Source organism: Pseudorca crassidens, chromosome 6 (assembly GCF_039906515.1).
Source record: "Pseudorca crassidens isolate mPseCra1 chromosome 6, mPseCra1.hap1, whole genome shotgun sequence".
Taxonomy (NCBI): Eukaryota; Metazoa; Chordata; class Mammalia; order Artiodactyla; family Delphinidae; genus Pseudorca; species Pseudorca crassidens.
This window is the reverse complement of record NC_090301.1, coordinates 43,142,979-43,165,756: the sequence shown is the minus strand read 5'-3', so window position 1 is coordinate 43,165,756 and position 22,778 is coordinate 43,142,979. Positions and strand designations below refer to the sequence as shown.

General features: G+C 40.4%; 1 protein-coding gene across 3 annotated transcripts in view; it reads right to left on the bottom strand.

Annotated features, from left to right (window-relative positions):
• STAT4 (signal transducer and activator of transcription 4) overlaps positions 1–15,233 on the bottom strand; it is a 92,260-nt gene extending 77,027 nt beyond the window's left edge. For all 3 annotated transcript variants that reach the window (XM_067741169.1, XM_067741171.1, XM_067741170.1), the window contains exons 1-3: positions 15,088–15,233; positions 5,184–5,312; positions 3,738–3,882 (exon numbers count right to left, since the gene is read on the bottom strand). In XM_067741169.1, the coding sequence (XP_067597270.1) occupies positions 3,738–3,882; positions 5,184–5,311 (273 nt within the window). In that variant the 5' untranslated portion in view covers position 5,312; positions 15,088–15,233. The remainder of the gene's footprint in view (positions 1–3,737; positions 3,883–5,183; positions 5,313–15,087) is intronic.
• Positions 15,234–22,778: the final 7,545 nt, after the last annotated feature.

Genomic DNA, 22,778 nt, shown 5'->3' with positions numbered 1-22,778 from the left:
AATTGGTGGAGTAGAGGACATTTTTAGGGCAGTGAAACTGAAATGGTGAATACATGACATAACGCATTGTCAAAACCTATAGACTTGTACAACACAAAGAGTAAACCCTAATGCAATCTTGGACTTTAAGTTAATAATAATGTACCACGATACGTTCATCAGCTGAAACAAATGTACAAAACCAATGCCAGATAATAATATGGGAAACTGGGGAGAGGCAGGTGGAGAGGGAGAATATGGGAGCTTTCTGTACTTTCTGCTCAATTTTTCTGTGAACCTAAAGCTGCTTTAAAAAAATAAAGTCTATTGTTTTTTTTAAAAAAGTCCTAAGAACAGGGTGAAGCATTCTTGAAATATCTGGGACAGATATTTATTTTTAGCAAACCCTAATACAGTCCTTACCACATGCTTTACAATTTTTTTTAATGCTCCTAACATCCCTGTGGAGTAGGTACCATTGTGATTCCACTCACACCGCTGAGGAAACTGAGGCGAGAGAGTGTAAACATCTTGCCCTGAGCCACACAGCAAGGAAGTCACAGAGTCAGGATTCAACCCAACATAGTCCTTGCTCCTGGCCTTCACCTGAGGCTACCTCCCCTTAGAGGGACTAAGGCGACCTGGACATTAGTGTTCACTGCTTCCACCACGGAGATTGCCTTGACTCTTGGTTCAATGGTTTTGTTTGTCTTTTATAACAAGCCATTCCAAATTCTTATCAGAAGTAGGTGGGATATAAATAGTAAATAGTAAAATAGTATAAATAGTAAAATATTGAAACTGGAGATCCCAGTTGCTCTGTCAAGAGCTAAAATAAATTTACCTTATACCTGCTTAGCTCCCCTGATACAATACTGTTTGCTCTTTTATGCTATAATAGTTATGATGGGTTGTATTTAAAATGCCAGAGGATGAAAATGTTCAAACCAGGTAAGAACAGTGTCACTATTCTTTCAGCAGGAGGTGTTTTTTTTTTCTTTTGAGGGGAGGGGGATCTTGTTTTATCAAAAAGACTTGTCTTAACATAATTGGCAATGTTCTGAATCAATATAAATACCCAATAAGTATAGTTTATAAATCAAAGGAAAGAACAAATGTTTTTGTCCATTCAAAATATCCTAACCAGGGAATTCCCTGGCGGTCCAGTGGTTAGGACTCTGAGCTTCCACTGCAGGGGGCACGGGTTCAATTCCTGGTCGGGGAACTAAGATCCCACAAGCCTCACAGCACGGCCAAAAATAAATAAATAAAAATAAATACAAAATATCCTAACCAATCAAACTGTTTTGGGAGTCTCTAGTTCGTAGTAGAACCATGCTGGGTACTGGAGGGAAGAGGAAGGTCACAAAAGGAACTCAGACTTTTAACTTCAAAGAGCTTGTGACCTGCTTAGACACATCTAGCACAGATGAGATACTGCTTGTCTTGCAGCCCATGCTCCGTGAGGAATGAGAATAAGGGGTAAAGCACCGGTGAAGGCTCCCTTACTGCTCTGGGACCTCCACAGCTCCTCTAGGGATGAATGGGAGCTGGACTGGAGGAAGAGAGATGGCAGAGCATTCCTGGCCATGAGACTGTCATGGACAAAGGCCCAGAGTCATTCAAGAGTGAGCTGGTTGTGCTCAGGAACAAGGAGTAGATCTATTTTTCTGGGGCAGGAATGTTGAGGAGCTTGGGGCAGTTTATTGGAAAAGGTCGACAGAGACAAGATGCTGGAAGGCCCATGACCTAAGCAGAGACATTTGTGCTTGAGCTGAAATGTGACTGGGAATTACCGTTGTGTTCTTAGGCTCCCTCACAATCTTATCTCCACTCAGAAAAATGATGGGCTGGACACTTACCCTTGATTTACAGAGAAGATCCTGCTACTTTCCCTATCAACAAAAATGTCTGTTTTTTGAAAGCCTATTTTTTTTTTGCCAAAATAAAAGCTTCAGTCTTTCTTACAATCCCAAAAGGTAGATAATAATCATCCTCATTTACATGAAAAGACATAGGAATTTAGAAAAATTAAGTGACTTGCCCAAGGCCACATTTTGAGAATCAGAATTTCCAAAAACCATGCATCACCTATTTTACCCACCCATGTCCCTCTAGCAAAGACCAAGGGTCAGCAACCTTTCCTATAAATGGCCAGATAAATATGTTTAATACAGACATACACGCGCACGCGCGCACGCACACACACACACACACACACACAATACACATATACACATTTTTATTTTAGGCTTTGGAGCCATACAGTCTCTGTCACAACTACTCAACGGTGCCACTGCAGTGCAAAAGCAGCCGGAGTCAATACGTAACTGACTAACCAAGCTGCATTCCACTAAAATACAGAAATTTGAATTTCCTATAATTTTCATGCCACTTATTTATTTTACTTTTATTCTTTTTCAACCACTTAATGTAAAAGCCATTCTCAGTCATGGACCGTACAAGAACAGGCAGCGACCACATTTGACTTGCGGGTAGCAGTATGCCAAACCCCTGTTTTAGGTTTATTGATTAGAGCACTAACTAATGAAGCCAAGGTTAAATGTCTTACCTCTGGAACAGACAGTTTGCTTTACACTGTGAAAAATACCGTTTTGTTGGCAACAAGTTCATTTCCTACCCCCAGCCAAGTGTCTTGCAAATTTGTAGGGGATTATAAGGGCAAATGTAACAGTAAAACAGCAATGAAAAAAATCCAATCCAAACAACACTAAAACAATAACAACAATTAAAAACAACAATCCAAACAACAATAAAAAATTAATACCTATGTCCCTCTCACAAGTGTTAGTAACATCAAGCACATTTCTATTATAGTCTAGGAAAATTTTTGTAAAAATGCATTAATTGTAAGTTTGAGATTCTAAAGAAGCCTCACTGAGAAACGACATATGTATATTTCATGTTCTCTAATACGTTGTATAGGCACTCAGTAAATATTAGAGCTGTCCACGTTCAGAGTTTGTTTCATAAGCATCTCTGGGTTTAGGTCATTATTAGTCTGCCCTTAATTCTTTAGATCTCTGTTTCACTTACTTCATTCATTCATCCCTTTAATCAATGAATATTACACACCTAGTATATATCCAGCTGTGTGGTGGGCACTGGGAATTCAAAGCTGAATATAACGTCCTTGCCTCAAGTAACCCACAATTTGAGGGAGAAGAAAAACTTAGAAATAACACTAATGTAGAATATACTAAATGCTGTGGTACAGATGTGTTGGAGGTGTTATGGGAACACAGAGAGATGGGCTTTGCCTGGGTGAACTTTTGGAATAGGAAGCTACAGGGCACCACAGAATGCTTTTGAAGGAGGTGAAGTTTGAGCCAAATCTGGAAGGACACATACAACCATAATGCCTCCACCTATGAATGAGAACAATACCAAGTCTAAATTGTTACATAAGAGACAAAGGCAAGGGAGGATGGAGAGATAGCCATGAACCTAGCATCTTTCAAATACCTGATCCACATTCTCAATTTGATCATACCTAGTAAGCAGTCACATGTAAATCACATACCCTCCCAGTTGTAGTGTATTTTAGATTCAAAAGTTGGTGCAAAACAAACATTGGGTAATGAAATAAAATTGAGCACAAAATTTAAAATAGTAAGAGAATTCAGCTTTTTCCCTCTTAAATCTGGTTTGGAACTAAGATGAGGCTACATTTTTGTTTTTGCTAAATTTAGGACTTGTAAATCCAAATATTTTTAAAAAGTAGAATGAATTCTCACCTGAAGGACTTTCCTAATTCTTTTTAGGTTGTGTATTAAAAGCAGATTTTTCTCTTTGGAAACGCGACCTAACTGTTCATCCAGTTGTATTAACAAGTTTTGAAGAAGAATTGTTGCCATGGATTCATTGTTAGATGCTGCCTCCCTAAAAAACAAAAGTGCTATTACACAGCAGGAAACAACTTAGTAAAATGTCTACTTTTTTTTTTTAACCATAATCATTTTAAAGTGATAAATATACCCCGCAGTGATAAGCATTTACTGGTTTTTAAAAATTAAATTGTACACATGAAAGTACATTCAACATCACTAATCGTTAGGGAAATGCAAATCAAACCATAAGATACCACTTCACACCTATTAGGATGGCTATTATTGAAAACACAAAATAAGTTTTGGTGAGGATGTAAAACTGGAACCCTTATATATTGCTGGTGGCAATGGAAAATGGTACAGCCACTGTATAAGACAGTATGGAGATTCCTCAAATTAAAAACAAAAAATTATATACAATTTCACGTCTGGGTAGATACTTAAAAGAATTGAAAGCAGGGACTTGAGTAGATACTTGACATCAACATTTATATCAGCTTTATTCACAATAGCTGAAAGGTGGAAACAACTCAGATGTCCACTGAAGGATGGATGAATAAATAAAATGTAGTAGATACATACAATAGAATATTATTCAGCCTTAAAAAGGAAGGAAATTCTGATACATGCTGCTCATATGAATGAACCTTGAAAGAATGTGCTAAGTAAAATGTCAGTCACAAAATAACGAATATTGTGTGATTACACTTGCATGAAGTACCTGGACTAGTTGAATTCAGAGACAGAAAACAGAATAATGGTTGCCAGGGGCCGGGGTGGAGAGAATGAGGAATTATTATTTAATAAGTACACAGTTTCAGTTTGGGAAGATGAAAAAGTTCTGGAGATGCATGCACAACAGTGTGAATATACTTAATGCCACTAAACTGTATACCTAACAAATGGTTAAAATGGTAAATTTTATGTTATGTATATTTTATCAAAAGAAAAATTTTAAGACAACTATTTAAAGCAAAATATGTTTTTAATTGTACAAGGTGAATAGAGCTTTAAAAAACATGTTAAGAAAAATATTTATATTGAGTCTATGATAGAGAATTGATATAAACAAGAGATTTACTTCTTGTCTTTTTAATACTTAGAAATCGTTGGAGTTTAGCTTATTAAAAAACAAAGCACTAGAGCCATTTTTTCACCTACAGTGGATGAAACCAGAAAGGACAATGATTCTCCTCCGTTAAGGAAGCTTTCCAAATCCTCAAGGAAAGTTCTTTACCTGATAAGAATGTATCAACTGAATCAAAAGTGGACCACAGAATAAATCCACGTGGATAGAGCATAAAGCATTTGTCCATCAACCTCTAGGGAAAATACAATAATGTTTGATCCTACCAGTCTTGATTTTCAATCCACTGGGCCAACAGATGCCGAATTTCCATAGGAAAGTTGTCATCATAGAATTGATCAACTTGCTCCAAAAATTTTATTTCTAACTGTTGGACTTGATTCCACTGAGTCATACTACAAAGAAGAGGGAAAATTAGAGTTTAAAAATAATGTTAATTAATAACTATGGTACATGTTTTCTTTTTTTCTTGGATTTCGGACAAAGACAATGTTGTCCATCAAGTAACCAGAGAAAAAAATTTCTCTTATAGAGTTTTAGGCAGAAACTTGCTGAGGTAGAATCCAGGGCCTAAGCATTTTAAAGTCTAGTTATTCAGAAGCCAGGTAGGGGCTAAATCCACTTCAGTTTTAGTCAGAAACTGGGTGAGGCAGAATCCAGGGCCTAAGCATTTTAAAGCCTAGTTATTCAAGAGAGGGGCTTCCGGGAATATGGCGGAAGAGTAAGACGCGGAGATCACCTTCCTCCCCACAGATACACCAGAAATACATCTACACGTGGAACAACTCCTACAGAACACCTACTGAACACTGGCAGAAGACCTCAGACCTCCCAAAAGGCAAGAAACCCCCCACGTACCTGGGTAGGGCAAAAGAAAAAAGAAAAAAGAGACAAAAGAATAGGGACGGGACCTGCACCAGTGGGAGGGAGCTGTGAAGGAGGAAATGTTTCCACACACTAGGAAGCCCCTCCATGGGCGGAGACTGCGGGTGGCACAGGGGAAAAGCTTCGGAGCCACGGAGGAGAGCACAGGGATGCGGGAGGATCAGGGCCGACCGGCACTCACCAGCCTGAGAGGCTTGTCTGCTCACCCGCCGGGGTGGGCGGGGCTGGGAGCTGAGGCTCGGGCTTCGGTCGGAGCACAGGGAGAGAATTGGGGTTGGCGGCGTGAATACAGCCTGCAGGGGGTTAGTGCGCCACGGCTGGCCGGGAGGGAGTCCGGGGAAAAGTCTGCACCTGCCGAAGAGGCAAGAGACTTTTTCTTGCCTCTGTTTCCTGGTGCGCGAGGAGAGGGGATTAAGAGCGCTGCTTAAAGGAACTCCAGAGACGGGCGCGAGCCGCGGCTAAAAGCGCGGACCCCAGAGACTGGCGGGAGACGCTAAGGCTGCTACTGCCGCCACCAAGAAGCCTGTGTGCGAGCACAGGTCACTCTCCACACCCCCCTTCCGGGGAGCCTGTGCAGCCCGCCACTGCCAGGGTCCCGGGATCCAGGGACTCCTCCGGGAGAACGCACGGCGCGCCTCAGGCTGGTGCAACGTCACGCCGGCCTCTGCCGCCGCAGGCTCGCCCCGCACTCCGTGCCCCTCCCACCCCCCGGCTTGAGTGAGCCAGAGCCCCCGAATCAGCGGCTCCTTTAACCCCGTCCTGTCTGAGCGAAGAACAGACGCCCTCCAGCGACCTACACGCAGAGGCGGGGCCAAATCCAAAGCTGAGCCCCTGGGAGCTGTGAGAACAAAGAAGAGAAAGGGAAATCTCTCCAGCAGCCTCAGGAGCAGTGGATTAAAGCTCCACAATCAACTTGATGTCTGTGGAATACATGAATAGACAACGAATCATCCCAAATTGAGGAGGTGGGCTTTGAGAGCAAGATCTATGATTTTTTCCCCTTTTCCTCTTTTTGTGAGTGTGGATGTGTATGCATCTGTGTGAGATTTTGTCTGTATAGCTTTGCTTCCACCATTTGTCCTAGGGTGCTATCCGTCCATTTTTTTTCTTAATAGTTATTTTTTTATTTTAATAACTTTATTTTATCTTACTTTATTTTATTTTACCTTATCTTCTTTCTTTCTTTCTTTTTTTCCTTCCTTCCCTCCTTCCTTCCTTTGTTCCTCCCACCCTCCCTTCTTTCTTTCTTTCTTTCTACTTCTACTAATTCTTTCTTTCTACTTTTTCTCCCTTTTATTCTGAGCCGTGTGGATAAGCGGCTCTTGGTGCTGCAGTCAGGAGTCAGTGCTGTGCCTCTGAGGTGGGAGAGCCAACTTCAGGACACTGGTCCACAAGAGACCTCCCAGCTCCACGTAATATCAAACGGTGAAAATCACCCAGAGATCTCCATCTCAACACCAGCACCCAGCTTCACTCAAGGACCAGCAAGCTACAGTGCTGGACATCCTATGCCAAACAACTAGCAAGACAGGAACACAACCCCACCCATTAGCAGAGAGGCTGCCTAAAATCATAATAAGTCCACAGACACCCCAAAACACACCACCAGGCGTGGACCTGCCCACCAGAAAGATAAGATTCAGCCTCATCCACCAGAACACAGGCACTAGTCCCCTCCACCAGGAAGCCTACACAACCCACTGAACCAACCTTAGCCACTGGGGACAGACACCAAAAACAATGGGAACTACGAACCTGCAGCCTGCAAAAAGGAGACCCCAAACACAGTAAGATAAGCAAAATGAGAAGACAGAAAAACATACAGCAGATGAAGGAGCAAGATAAAAACACACCAGACCTAACAAGTGAAGAGGAAATAGGCAGTCTACCTGAAAAAGAATTCAGAATAATGATAGTAAAGATGATCCAAAATCTTGGAAATAGAATGGACAAAATGCAAGAAACATTTAACAAGGACCTAGAAGAACTAAAGATGAAACAAACAACGATGAACAACACAATAAATGAAATGAAAAATACTCTAGATGGGATCAATAGCAGAGTAACTGAGGCAGAAGAACGGATAAGTGACCTGGAAGATAAAATAGTGGAAATAACTACTGCAGAACAGAATAAAGAAAAAAGAATGAAAAGAACTGAGAACAGTCTCAGAGACTTCTGGGACAACATTAAACGCACCAACATTCGAATTATAGGGGTTCCAGAGGAAGAAGAGAAAAAGAAAGGGACTGTGAAACTATTTGAAGAGATTATAGTTGAAAACTTCCCTAATATGGGCAAGGAAATAGTTAATCAAGTCCAGGAAGCACAGAGAGTCCCATACACGATAAATCCAAGGAGAAATACGCCAAGACACATATTACTCAAACTGTCAAAAATTAAATACAAAGAAAGCATATTAAAAGCAGCAAGGGAACAACAACAAATAACACACAAGGGAATCCCCATAAGGTTAACAGCTGATCTTTCAGCAGAAACTCTGCAAGCCAGAAGGGACTGGCAGGACATATTTAAAGTGATGAAGGAGAAAAACCTGCAACCAAGATTACTCTATCCAGCAAGGATCTCATTCAGATTTGATGGAGAAATTAAAACCTTTACGGACAAGCAAAAGCTGAGAGAGTTCAGCACCACCAAACCAGCTTTACAACAACTGCTAAATGGACTTCTCTAGGCAAGAAACACAAGATAAGGAAAAGATCTACAATAACAAACCCAAAACAATTAAGAAAATGGGAATAGGAACATACATATCGATAATTACCTTAAATGTAAATGGACTAAATGCTCCCACCAAAAGACACAGATTGGCTGAATGGATACAAAAAAAAGACCCATATATTTGCTGTCTAAAAGAGACCCACTTCAGACCTAGAGACACATACAGACTGAAAGTAAGGGGATGGAAAAAGATATTTCATGCAAATGGAAACCAAAAGAAAGCTGGAGTAGCAATTCTCATATCAGACAAAATAGACTTTAAAATAAAGAATGTTATAAGAGACAAGGAAGGACACTACATAATGATCAAGGGATCGACCCAAGAAGAAGATATAACAATTGTAAATATTTATGCACCCAACATAGGAGCCCCTCAATACATAAGGCAAATACTAACAGCCATAAAAGGGGAAATCGACAGTAACACATTCATAGTAGGGGACTTTAACACCCCACTTTCACCAATGGACAGATCATCCAAAATGAAAATAAATAAGGAAACACAAGCTTTAAATGATACATTAAACAAGATGGACTTAATTGATATTTATAGGACATTCCATCCAAAAACAACAGAATACACGTTTTTCTCAAGTGCTCATGGAACATTCTCCAGGATAGATCATATCTTGGGTCACAAGTCAAGCCTTGGTAAATTTAAGAAAATTGAAATTGTTTCAAGTATCTTTTCCGACCACAACGCTATGAGACTAGATATCAATTACAGGAAAAGATCTGTAAAAAATACAAACACATGGAGGCTAAACAATACACTATTTAATAACGAAGTGATCACTGAAGAAATCAAAGAGGAAATCAAAAATACCTAGAAACAAATGACAACGGAGACACGATGACCCAAAATCTATGGGATGCAGTAAAAGCAGTTCTAAGAGTGAAATTTATAGCAATATAATCCTACCTTAAGAAACAGGAAACATCTCGAATAAACAACCTAACCTTGCACCTAAAGCAATTAGAAAGAACAAAAAACCCCCAAAGTTAGCAGAAGGAAAGAAATCATAAAAATCAGATCAGAAATAAATGATAAAGAAATGAAGGAAACAATAGCAAAGATCAATAAAACTAAAAGCTGGTTCTTTGAGAAGATAAATAAAATTGATAAACCATTAGCCAGACTCATCAAGAAAAAAAGGGAGAAGACTCAAATCAATAGAATTAGAAATGAAAAAGGAGAAGTAACAACTGACACTGCAGAAATACAAAAGATCATGAGAGATTACTACAAGCAATTCTATGCCAATAAAATGGACAACCTGGAAGAAATGGACAAATTCTTAGAAATGCACAACCTGCCAAGACTGAATCAGGAAGAAACAGAAAATATGAACAGACCAATCACAAGCACTGAAATTGAAACTGTGATTAAAAATCTTCCAACAAACAAAAGCCCAGGACCAGATGGCTTCACAGGCGAATTCTATCAAACATTTAGAGAAGAGCTAACACCTATCCTTCTAAAACTCTTCCAAAATATAGCAGAGGGAGGAACACTCCCAAACTCATTCTACGAGGCCACCATCACCTTGATACCAAAACCAGACAAGGATGTCACAAAGAAAGAAAACTACAGGCCAATATCACTGATGAACATAGATGCAAAAATCCTCAACAAAATACTAGCAAACAGAATCCAACAGCACATTAAAAGGATCATACACCATGATCAAGTGGGGTTTATTCCAGGAATGCAAGGATTCTTCAATATACGCAAAACAATCGATGTGATAAACCATATTAACAAATTGAAGGAGAAAAACCATATGATCATCTCAATAGATGCAGAGAAAGCTTTCGACAAAATTCAACACCAATTTATGATGAAAACCCTCCAGAAAGTAGGCATAGAGGGAACTTTCCTCAACATAATAAAGGCCATATATGACAAACCCACAGCCAACATCATCCTCAATGGTGAAAAACTGAAAGCATTTCCACTATGATCAGGAACAAGACAGGTTGCCCACTCTCACCACTCTTATTCAACATAGTTTTGGAAGTTTTAGCCACAGCAATCAGAGAAGAAAAGGAAATAAAGGGAATCCAAATCAGAAAAGAAGAAGTAAAGCTGTCACTGTTTGCAGATGACATGATACTATACATAGAGAATCCTAAAGATGCTACCAGAAAACTACTAGAGCTAATCAATGAATTTGGTAAAGTAGCAGGATACAAAATTAATGCATAGAAATCTCTGGCATTCCTATACACTAATGATGAAAAATCTGAAAGTGAAATCAAGAAAACACTCCCATTTACCACTGCAACAAAAAGAATAAAATATCTAGGAATAAACCTACCTAAGGAGACAAAAGACCTGTATGCAGAAAATTATAAGACACTGATGAAAGAAATTAAAGACGATACAAATAGATGGAGAGATATACCATGTTCTTGGATTGGAAGAATCAACATTGTGAAAATAACTCTACTACCCAAAGCAATCTACAGATTCAATGCAATCCCTATCAAACTACCACTGGTATTTTTCACAGAACTAGAACAAAAAATTTCACAATTTGTATGGAAACACAAAAGACCCCGAATAGCCAAAGCAATCTTGAGAACAAAAAATGGAGCTGGACGAATCAGGCTCCCTGACTAAAGACTATACTACAAAGCTACAGTAATCAAGACAGTATGGTACTGGCACAAAAACAGAAAGATAGATCAATGGAACAGGATAGAAAGCCCAGAGATAAATCCATGCACATATGGTCACCTTATCTTTGATAAAGGAGGCAGGAATGTACAGTGAAGAAAGGACAGCACCTCTTCAATAAGTGGTGCTGGGAAAACTGGACAGGTACATGTAAAAATATGAGATTAGATCACTCCCTAACACCATACACAAAAATAAGCTCATAATGGATTAAAGGCCTAAATGTAAGGCCAGAAACTGTCAAACTCTTAGAGGAAAACATAGGCAGAACACTCTATGACATAAATCACAGCAAGATCCTTTCTGACCCACCTCCCAGAGAAATGGAAATAAAAACAAAAATAAACAAATGGGACCTAATGAAACTTTTGCACAGCAAAGGAAACCATAAATAAGACCAAAAGACAACCCTCAGAATGGGAGAAAATATTTGCAAATGAAGCAACTGACAAAGGATTAATCTCCAAAATTTATAAGCAGCTCATGCAGCTCAATAACAAAAAAACAAACAACCCAATCCAAAAATGGGCAGAAGACCTAAATAGACATTTCTCCAAAGAAGATATACAGACTGCCAACAAACACATGAAACAATGCTCAACTTCATTAATCATTAGAGAAATGCAAATCAAAACTACAATGAGATATCATCTCACACCAGTCAGAATGGCCATCATCAAAAAATCTAGAAACAATAAATGCTGGAGAGGGTGTGGAGAAAAGGGAACACTCTTGCACTGTTGGTGGGAATGTAAATTGATACAGTCACTGTGGAGAACAGTATGGAGGTTCCTTAAAAAACTACAAATAGAACTACCATATGACCCAGCAATCCCACTACTGGGCATATACCCTGAGAAAACCATAATTCAAAAAGAGTCGTGTACCAAAATGTTCATTGCAGCTCTATTTACAATAGCCCGGAGATGGAAACAACCTAAATGTCCATCATCGGATGAATGGATAAAGAAGATGTGGCACATATATACAATGGAATATTACTCAGCCATAAAAAGAAACGAAATTGAGCTATTTGTAATGAGGTGGATAGACCTAGAGTCTGTCATACAGAGAGAAGTAAGTCAGAAAGAGAAAGACAAATACCGTATGCTAACACATATATATGGAATTTAAGAAAAAAAAATGTCATGAAGAACCTAGGGGTAAGACAGGAATAAAAACACAGACCTACTAGAGAATGGACTTGAGGATATGGGGAGGGGGAAGGGTAAGCTGTGACAAAGCGAGAGAGAGGCATGGACATATATACACTACCAAACGTAAAATAGAAGCTAGTGGGAGGCAGCCGCATAGCACAGGGAGATCAGCTTGGTGCTTTGTGACCGCCTGGAGGGGTGGGATAGGGTGGGTGGGAGGGAGGGAGACGCAAGCGGGAAGAGATATGGGAACATATGTATATGTATAACTGATTCACTTTGTTATAAAGCAGAAACTAACACACCATTGTAAAGCAATTATACTCCAATAAAGGTGTAAAAAAAAAATTCTCTTATAGTCACCCAATTAAAGAAAACAGAAATGCTAAAACATTTTCAATCCGAAGATAATGTAATTCTGAGCTTTTTCCTACGTCATCACTAGTGAAGGAAACAGGATTCTTTCTCGGCCCCCAAGCCACGTCCTTCTTTGTTCTAACAGAAACTCTGGTTCTGCCTTCTCTAGAAAGCTTTCACTCCCACTCAACACCCCTCACCCTACCCCACACCTGTGTACACAGATTTGGATTCTCAACAAGCTCCTTCCCTATCTCTTGCTGCCTCTACACTATTAGGCTTTGAGCAACTTGAAGGCAAATAACATACTCAAGTATATGTCCTAAGAGCCTCTTAAGGCTTTATGTGTGAGGAACACCCAATAAAAGCTTCTTTTATATAAAACCGCCTAATCCTTTTTTCTTTATTTCAGATTTGTCTGGCTTCTGGAGTCAGCCTTATGTTCCAAGTCTTCTAGTCTAATTCAGACTTATCTTTATGAAGAGTTTCATGTATACACTTTCGTGGGCTCTAAATTTTTCAGTTCAAAATACCTCTGGACAAATAAATATTTTTCTTTCTCTCTGTAATGATCCGCTATGGCTAGGCAAAGCTTTTAAAGTCTACTTTTAATTAGTCTCTGATATGCATCAGACAGTAGTTAAACCCTCAAGATACTTAAGAAGAAACCACACTTGATACATAGTTAGCAGCCTGTCATAAAACGAAAGTATGTGTTTCCCCAACATAACCCTAATCTGTCCAGTTTAGAAGCTTTAGACATATTTCTTAACTCAGGGAAATTAATATGACATCTCTCCTTGAAATTACCGTATTTTACTTTTTTCAAAGTCAAATTTTTTATTGTTTTGTTAGTAATTCTAGATTAAACTGAAAAAACTTTTATGTGATCAATCACGATAGTATTTCAACCTATCTTGTAGGTAAGTTAAGATTTACTTTTGCCTACAGAACATCATGATAATAAATTTCATATATTTCATATACATATTCCTCAGGTTTCAAATGGAACCATTTGAGGGCACCTTTTCCCTGATCTAAATGTACTAGAAAAAGATTATTGCCAATGTTTTGCTTAAAGAAAGCAACTGGAAAAAGAAATGTTTCACTTTCCTATCACTTTATACTTACACATAAAATCCTAGGTGTGTTGTAAGTGCTCAATAAGTGCTCATTAAGAGAAGAATGAGTGGCACTCCTGATGCTATGAATAGCACAGGTGGATAGTATTACCCCAGCTTTAAAATGTAAAAAATCTGAGGGACACATAGGCGAAACGACTCTTGCCCAAGATGCACAGCTCCTCAGGATCAACCTGAGGTCTCCTGACACCAGACATGGTCGTCTTTCTAGACGCTGGGTGTAACCATATTCCACCCAAAATTGGAACATTTGTTCCCATGTTACTATTGCCATTGCCCTGCTCTATCAATTTATTCTAGTTAATGACAAGAGAACAGGTGCTGAAAATAGCCTTATAATTGTAATTGCTACTATTGTTAAACCCTTGGTATGATTTGGACGAAAATCTGTTTTCTAACTAACAATTAACTGGACTGAACCCATCCTGAAGTTAGAGAGATCACTCCTAGGACCTGAGTCCATCCTCCAGAGAGCTGAACTCAAGGCTGAAAAGGGAAAAGATAGGTTCACAGTCTTAGGACATTCTTTTCTGTTGCAGCTTCTAGAAATGCCTTTAAAGGATTCTAAAAACGTCTTTCACTCTCTACGGGCTAATTCTCCCATCCCAAGAAAACTATGGAGCATTTCTTTTGAAAACTGAGTGCCTGCCTAGTCTCTTTGAATGCCTGGTCCTAGAAGATCCCTATAAACGGGCATTTTGTCCCACCGCCTGGCAGCTAATGGTGCCGCTTTAGTTGTGAGGTGAGCCGCAGCGTGCAAAGGAGGAGACCTGCCCTAAAATATCACTGCTCTCCTCAAAGCCTCAATCACTAGCTACCTCAGCTGCGGGGCTGTCTGCTGAAACCGAGGCACGCAATCTAATGTCAGACATTACAGTTGAGAGAAGTCGGCTGAGAAAGTGAAGGGAGCGCCCACTCCGCCCTTCGCCAGGACACACCTCCGCAGCAGCCACAACGGTCCCACCCACCGTTCACATTCTCGGAGGCAGAGCGCCCGAGTCTCCCCGAGAGACCCGCCACGGCGCACCTTTGAATCGTGGAGTCGATCGCTTCTCTTTAAAACTACCCATCCTCAGCTAGGTTAACGTGAAGTAACTGTCAAAACAGCAAGGGAACAGCTAAGGCTCCGCAGCGTCCTGCAGAAGCATTTCCTGGCCTGCGCTGCTCCGGAAAAGCAACGCCAAGGTGTGGTCGGCCTCCTTACCTGGCTCTCTCAGCCCGGGTCCCAGGCGGTGCTCAAGTCCAAAGTCGGAATCGCCCTTCAAGTTCCCCAGAACCCAGCCGCTGACACCATCGTCAGTAGGGGATTTGCATTTCTCCTCCCACTTGAGGCTTTCCTGTGCGTCAGCGTTAAGAGTCTGGGACTTTACTTGGGTCGTTCCCACCCACTCTCTCTTCTAGAAAAGCTGAAGACCAGAAACAGTCTGGCTGAAGCCGCTTCGCAGGGCGCCCTTTCCGCATCCCCATCAATCACTCCGGCCACTGCCTGTGGCCCGTGGGTGTCAGGAGGAGGGGCGTGGGAGGGGGGTCACACACAGTCATTTTCTTCTGGTTTCCCCGGACCATCGGAGACCCCCTGCAGACTTACTTGCCTGGAGCTACATTCCTGGCTTCCCAGCCTCCTCCTTACAGACTCCACTCATCTTGGTAAGAGCCAGCCCCTGGGATGAAAGGGGTACCTCGCCAGGATGAAAACAGCAAATCGAAGACTTCACTGTGCCCGGATTCCAGCAGGGTCTGCTCGCCAGGAGGAGGACAACCTCACCCAAAGGTTTGGGCCGTCTCCTGTGCAGGTGGACTCCTGCCCTTACTAGCCCAGTATCCTCCTTCCCTCCCCACACCTGGGGCCCTTCTCCCATTGTGACTTGGGCTGGTCCTAGAATCACAGAGCTGGAGGGAGCCTTGGCTTCATCTGGTTCTGATTCCTCTTTCATATCTGAAAAGACTGAGGCCCAGAGAGGTGACCAGAGTGACTCAATGAGTTAGCTGCAGAGGCTGGGTAAGAGTCTGGGGCTTTCAACTCCCTCCTTAGTGCTCTTTTCGTTTCATCTCTTCGGAGCCAGATGTTAACATCCTGACACGCAGTAAGAGTTCTACAAAAGTTCAGGAAAATAAAGACAAAAATAAAGGAAGATAGACAAAAGGAGGTAGAAAGAATGACTCAATCTGCTTATGCACATGCCTAGAGCCATCTGCCAAGGTCAAAGGCCTTGCTTCACCATCGTGGGGACCAGCATCGCACAGGATTCTCCTCCTCTTTCAGGAGACATTATTATCATGTGATTAAATTTACTACCCCTCTCCCTCACTCACAAAAAATAAGTCAATCCACCCCAAAGTCACACATCTAAATTCAAAGTCATCCCTCTAAATTCACTGGTCAGGTAGAGATGGTCCTGGCCGCTTGCTCTCACTGGGCGGTTTCCAGGGGCTTATGCTTGATCTGCCCCCACCTGAAGAAAGTGCCTCCTCTGAGCTGTTCCGTAAGCTATGGGGCAAAGCCTGGGTTTCTTCTGGGGAAGAGGTCACTGCCTATGGGAAAAAGTCCAGATTCAAGGCACTCAAAGTTCTGTACAACTTGGTCCTAACCTCTCCTGGAAACTTCCCCCTACGCCCCCAACGAAAGCCTATGATCTGATGAAGACCAGTCTTCTCTGCTCCCTAGGTGAACCTCTCATATGTCAGTATTGATGCTCCCTTCAGCTGCAGTTTCTTCCCCCAACTTGTCTACTTATTGAAATCCTCTCCTTCTCAGTGATTTCACTGATGACCCCAACCCATAAGCAACTTTTCCCCGCTCTGAAATCTCATCGTACTTCCCGTCCAAACTAGTGCAGTCCAAGAGAAAAAAAATGCAAGCCACATATGTTTGTTTCTAGTAGCCACATTAAAAATACAGAATATTAACATTTCAGCATATAATCAATATAAAAAGTTATTAATGAGAGAGAGCATTCCATAGATTAACAACAAGGTCCTACTGTATAGCACAGGGAACTATATTCAATATCCTATAATAAACCATAATAGGAAAGAATATGAAAAAGAATATATATATATATACATGTATAACTGAATCACTTTGCTGTACACCAGAAATGAACACAGCATTGTAAATAAACTATACTTCAATTTAAAAAACTTATTTCATACTAAATCTGTGATGTCTGGTGTGTATTTGGCAGTTCAAGGATATCTCAGTTAGGACCAGCCACATTTCAAGTGCTTAGTAACCATATGTGGCTAGTGGCTACCATACTGGACAGTGGAGACCTAGCCCACTCACGTAACACTTTTCATTTCCTGCCTTATAGTATTAGTCATAGTGGTTTTGCAGGTCTTTATCATCATTATATTCAACTGTTGAGTGACTGCTGTAGGAAGCAGAGAGTTTGTTCCCTTCTTCCTTTTAAGGACCTCACCTTGGGACACTCCTAGCAGTTCTCAAACTGTTTGGTCTCAAGATAACTTTATACTCTTAAAAATTGTTGACAAGCCCAAAGAATTTTTGTGTATTTCTATTCTGTATTCATTTTTTAATGTATTGTACTTAAACTTAAATCTGAGAAAAATTAAAACATCTGTTCATCGAAAATTATAGTCATAAACCCATTATGTGCTAAACATTTAAAAAATGGAAAACAAGTGTATTCTCCAACATAGACACAAAAAAATAGAAGAGTAGCATTGATTTACATTTAAAAAAATCTCTTTGATGTCTGCTTTGAGAGAAGACAGCTGGATTCTTATATCTGCTTCTACATATAATTTATTGCCAAATATTGTTTTGGTTGAAGTATTTGAAGAAAGTCTGGACTCACACAGATATATAATTGGAAAAGGGAAGAGCATTTTAGCAGCCTGTTCAGATAATGTAGATATTCTTCTTTGATACCACACCAAAACTCAAAAAGTGGTAGTTCCTTAAGAGTTAGTTGTACTGTGGAATGTGAAACCATATCACAGAACTTTATATATACTGTTACATTAAAATCCATTGGTATACCTTGTATTTTGAATTGAACTCTTACCCACTAATAATTTTGTAATATCACACACTGTCCATTTGGAAAATATTGGCTCACTGAATTATGCAGCTCTTCCAGATGCTGACATACTTCATCATACAATATCAGAAAATCACATTAGTTAATATCTCCACTGATCTCATTAGAAAAGTATTTTAAGTATTTGAAAGCTGTTAAACTCATGATGACAGATACAAGCTTCCCAAATTCTAGTTTTTGCTTAAAAACTCCCATTTTGTTATTGGCAACAGATATTGCCAATTGTTTTCCTTGAAGTGACAGTCTCACTTTGTTCGTTTTCAGGAAAACGTCTTCCAAATTCCCACGTCCGTATAGCCATAGTTTGTCAGTCATTCTTTCAAGTAAAAGTGGCCGGGACAGTGGGCGGGCAACTCAAACAGTCACACAAGTGCTTTTCCTTGAAATGACCATCATATATTAATATGTGTATGTGCCATTTCATCACACAGAATATTAAGAGACATGGATTCAAGGTCTGAGATCTAATACAATTAATACGTTTTCCTGCTTCACTGAAAATTCTTAACTCAAACTGGCATTTAGAAAAATTTAAGTGTGTGGTAGTGAAGAATGCAATGAGTACTAGGATAATTTGGCACCATTGCCTTGGTTCATGCTAAGGCATCAACGTTACCCATCATTGCTTTGGTGCCATCAGTGCAAATGTCAACAGAGTGAAAAGGCAAAACAGTATTATTACAAGAATAGCTTTACCCTGGCGGACGCCCTGAAAAGACCTGGGGGACTATCCTCAGGGGTCCTTAGACAACACTTTCAGAACCCCTGTTCCATCCACCACACCATCTCCTGTCCACAGTAGTCAGTCACCCAGAGGTATAGATCATGAGGGAATCTCCACCCAAATGGACACTTTTTCGTGGTTAAAACATATGCTTAACCTCTGTTTCCTCTCCTATTTCATGAACTAAGCCAGGCTTCTAAGAACGGGTATCTCTACATCCACTTTGCTTCTCTTTCTTAGAATCAAGTCTAAAAAGCTAGGTTCCCAATTTATTGACCCTACACTGACCTTGGCCTCATCAGTGCCTCAGAGCCAGAAAACAAAAAACAAACAAAACAAAAACCCCCAAAATGAAACCAAACAAAAAAACCCCAAAACCAAAAACATCCCCCAAAAGAATCCAAAGCAAAACAAACAAAAACACTCTAAAGTGCAATCCCCATAAGGTTTCCCAAGCTCAAAGGCCTTCAGAGATTTCTCTCTCCCCTTTATTTATTTATTTATTTAAGGAAAGTAAAGTTTTATTAACAAAATAGTTCTGGAACAGTTGAACAAATGCATGAGGAAAATTAACTTTGAACCCTACCTTACGCCTCATAAAACTTAATTCAGGCTAAATCATAGAACTGTTCTTAAAAGCTAAAACTATAAAGATTCTAGAAGAAAACATAGAAGACTATCTTTGTGACTTGGGGTAGGCAAATGTTTCTTAGAAAGGACATAAAAACACTAAAACTAACAGGAAAAAAGCCAACAACTTGTATTTCATGAAAAAAATTTAAAGTCTTGTATATGTATAACTGAATCACCTTGCTGTACACCTGAAACTAACACATTGTTAATCAACTGTACTCCAATATAAAATAAAAAGTTAAAAAAAAAGATTACCTATGGGCTTCCCTGGTGGCACAGTGGTTGGGAGTCCGCCTGCCGATGCAGGGGACACGGGTTCGCGCCCCGGTCCAGGATGATCCCACATGCCACGGAGCGGCTGGGCCTGTGAGCCATGGCCGCTGGGCCTGGGCGTCCGGAGGAGCCTGTGCTCCGCAATGGGAGAGGCCACAATAGTGAGAGGCCCGCGTACCGCAAAAAAAAAAAAAGATTACCTATAAAAAATGTCATTGTTAAGAAAATATTCCCTGTACATATATCTGACAACTACAACTATCCAGAATATACAAATTAAGAACAAGGTTGAATTATCAGACCAACAGCTTCTGTGAGAGCCTACTAAATTTAGGTGGAAGTAGGTACGGTTGACAGTCCTGTGGCACCCTGGACCTGGCCCTAAGGCCCCAGGGATCTCTCTCCCCTTTAAATGGTCCCCTAATTGCCCTCGTTATAAGCCCTACCGCTAATTTTTTTTTTTTGCCTCATTTTAAGAAGGAAATACCAGATTATAGATTTTCAGAAAAATAGATTCTAGTTCTGATTTTGCCACTTTCTAGCAGTACCAAGCTGGTTAAGCTACCTAATCTCTGAGTCCCAAACTCCCTGTAAAAATGGGGATATTATAGCTCACACGAAATTGCTGGGAAGATTCAAAGATCTAATGTCAGGAATGAGATAAGGAAAAATGCTCAGCAGCTATTGCTAATAGAGTAATAAATATAACCATGTTGTAAGAAACTTTGGAGGTCACTAGGTTAACCCTCCATCTTCCCTTCCCCATCGTTGTCCAGATGGGGTTTCAAATGGAGATGAGATGAAGAGAGGTAAAGTGAGATAAGCAGGTTCACACCTGTAAATTGGAGGCAGAGAGGATTCAGTCCGTTCTTCTGACTGCTTCTTCTGCTGTGCTAAGTAGAGCTGCTTTTTGGAGGCAGTGAGGCTGGAAGAGAAGGTATCACTCTCTCTGCCGCAGGGTGTAAGCCAGCTCCACGTTCTCCCAATTCTTATACAAAGAATATAAACATTTGTTTGTTTTGTTTTTATTTTTGTGGTGGCACCTTACCTCTCCTGTCCAAGCTTCCTCTCTTGTGTGTCCCAAGGGAACTGGAGTGAGTTAGAGTTGGATGCTGGACTGACAGAACACGTTATCAGTACATACGGAAATATACACCGGATTCCAAGGTAGCTGGTATCAAATGAGTGGTACAGCAGGATTATTGGGACAAGGCAGTCTGGTGTGGGTCTTAGTAGCTCATCTGTGTATAGGTCACTCAAGCTCCACCAAAACAATGTCTTGTACAGGGGCTTACTACCTATCTTAAGTTAGAGTTCTCAAGTCCAGTTCCCAATGACAGTGCTCCCTCTACTGCCCATTAGGCAGCATTGCAACTTACAAATGGGCCTTTGTAATAGCACTTTCCCATAACAGCATTTTTTCAGCTTTAACTCCAAGGCGGGCAAGGTGCTGAGAACTCCACATGCATTGTTTTACCTAATCCTCACAATACACGCCAGGACTAAGTATCATTCTTATCTCCAAGACAGACAAGGAGACCTGGCTTAATGAAGCTAGAGGATTTGGTCAATGTTAATCAGATGGTAAGGGGCAGATTTAGGATTCAAACACAGGCCTATCTGACTCCAGAAACAGCACTTGAAAGCATTCAGCTTTACTAAAAATCTTATCTACTCTGATAATAAAAGGAATAAATTGCTCAGAGAGCTATGGAAGAGGTAAATTTAAGGATCTAAAAACAAATTCCAAAATAGAGAGGCTCATTACCTAGTCCATTGGTTAGAGACGATGCATATACTCTGATTCTCCAGCGTTTCTGTGGAGCATGTGGACAACTAGCCATGCATTTAAAAGTCCTTGATGTATCATGATGGTAGACACATTGCCAACAGAGTTCCAAAACATTTAGCAAATGACGTGTTTCTACAGCATCTTGTTTATACTGTACATGAGGTGACTGTTTCTGCTGAGCCACAAATTAGAAAATGAAGTTTGACAGCAGGCTAGGTTGTTTTTTTCTTTTAACATTTTTTCTTTTAATTTCTTTAATGTTGTATCTATTTTATTTATTTATTTTTGGCTGCATTGAGTCTTCGTTTCTGCGTGTGGGCTTTCTGTAGTTGTGGTGAGCAGGGGCTACTCTCTGTTGTGGGGTGCGGGCTTCTCATTGTGGTGGCTTCTTTTGTGGAGCATGGGCTCTAGGTGCACAGGGCTTCAGTAGTTGTGGCACACGGGCTCAGTAGTTGTGGCTTGCTGGCTCTAGAGCACAGGCTCAGTAGTTGTGGCGCACAGGCTTAGTTGCTCTGCGACATGTGGGATCTTCCCGGACCAGGGCTTAAACCCATGTCCCCTGCATTGGCAGGCAGATTCTTAATCACTGCTCCACCAGGGAAGCTCCAGGCTAGGATATTTGAATGTAGACTCTTCAAAAAAAAAAAAAAATTCTGCTTGTGTGGCCAGTTAAATAGCCCTTAACCACCCTATTCTATTTTGTGTATTTTTCATATACAATTCTTTCTCTGGACAGAATATTTAGGGGGTCAGGACTAAATGTTATTTTTCTTTGTGTTTCAGTATCCAGCTCAGTGCCTGGCATAGAGTAGGTATTCAAGGAATGTTTACTGAACAGAGAGAAGAGCTAATGAAGGGCTTTATTATCATAGTCTGTCCTGAGAAGGGCTCTTTCTGATGACTTTTCTTGTCGAGTCCCTTAATTCTTACCACGGTTTTCACTACACTTGAAAAGTATAATAATATCTCACATTTATACATTTATTAATAGTTATATAAATTAATATAATGATTTAATGTACATCAATTCTATCTGAACACCAAGTTAAAGAGGGAAGAGTAGGTTATCTTTCAATTTCTCTCTCTCTCATTCTCTCATTCAGATATTTTGGGGAGAGCACAATCTTTACTTAGGAAAAGATTGGTTAAGGTGTTTTGGGTGGTAGGAAAAAGTGAAAAAAAACAGCTAAAGGACTCCACTTAAAGACATAAATAGAAATTGGGAGAATGAAGCAGATAGGAGAGAAAGAAAGAAAGAAAAGGAAAGAGGAAGATACAGGAAGATAGAGGAAGTTGAAGATGGGGAAAGAATGGGAGAGAAAACAAAACATGGCACAAAACTTGCCTCAAAATGGGGGCCAGTGGAAAGTTTTGAGTAGTGGGGTCTAATGACCCATGTCTAATAA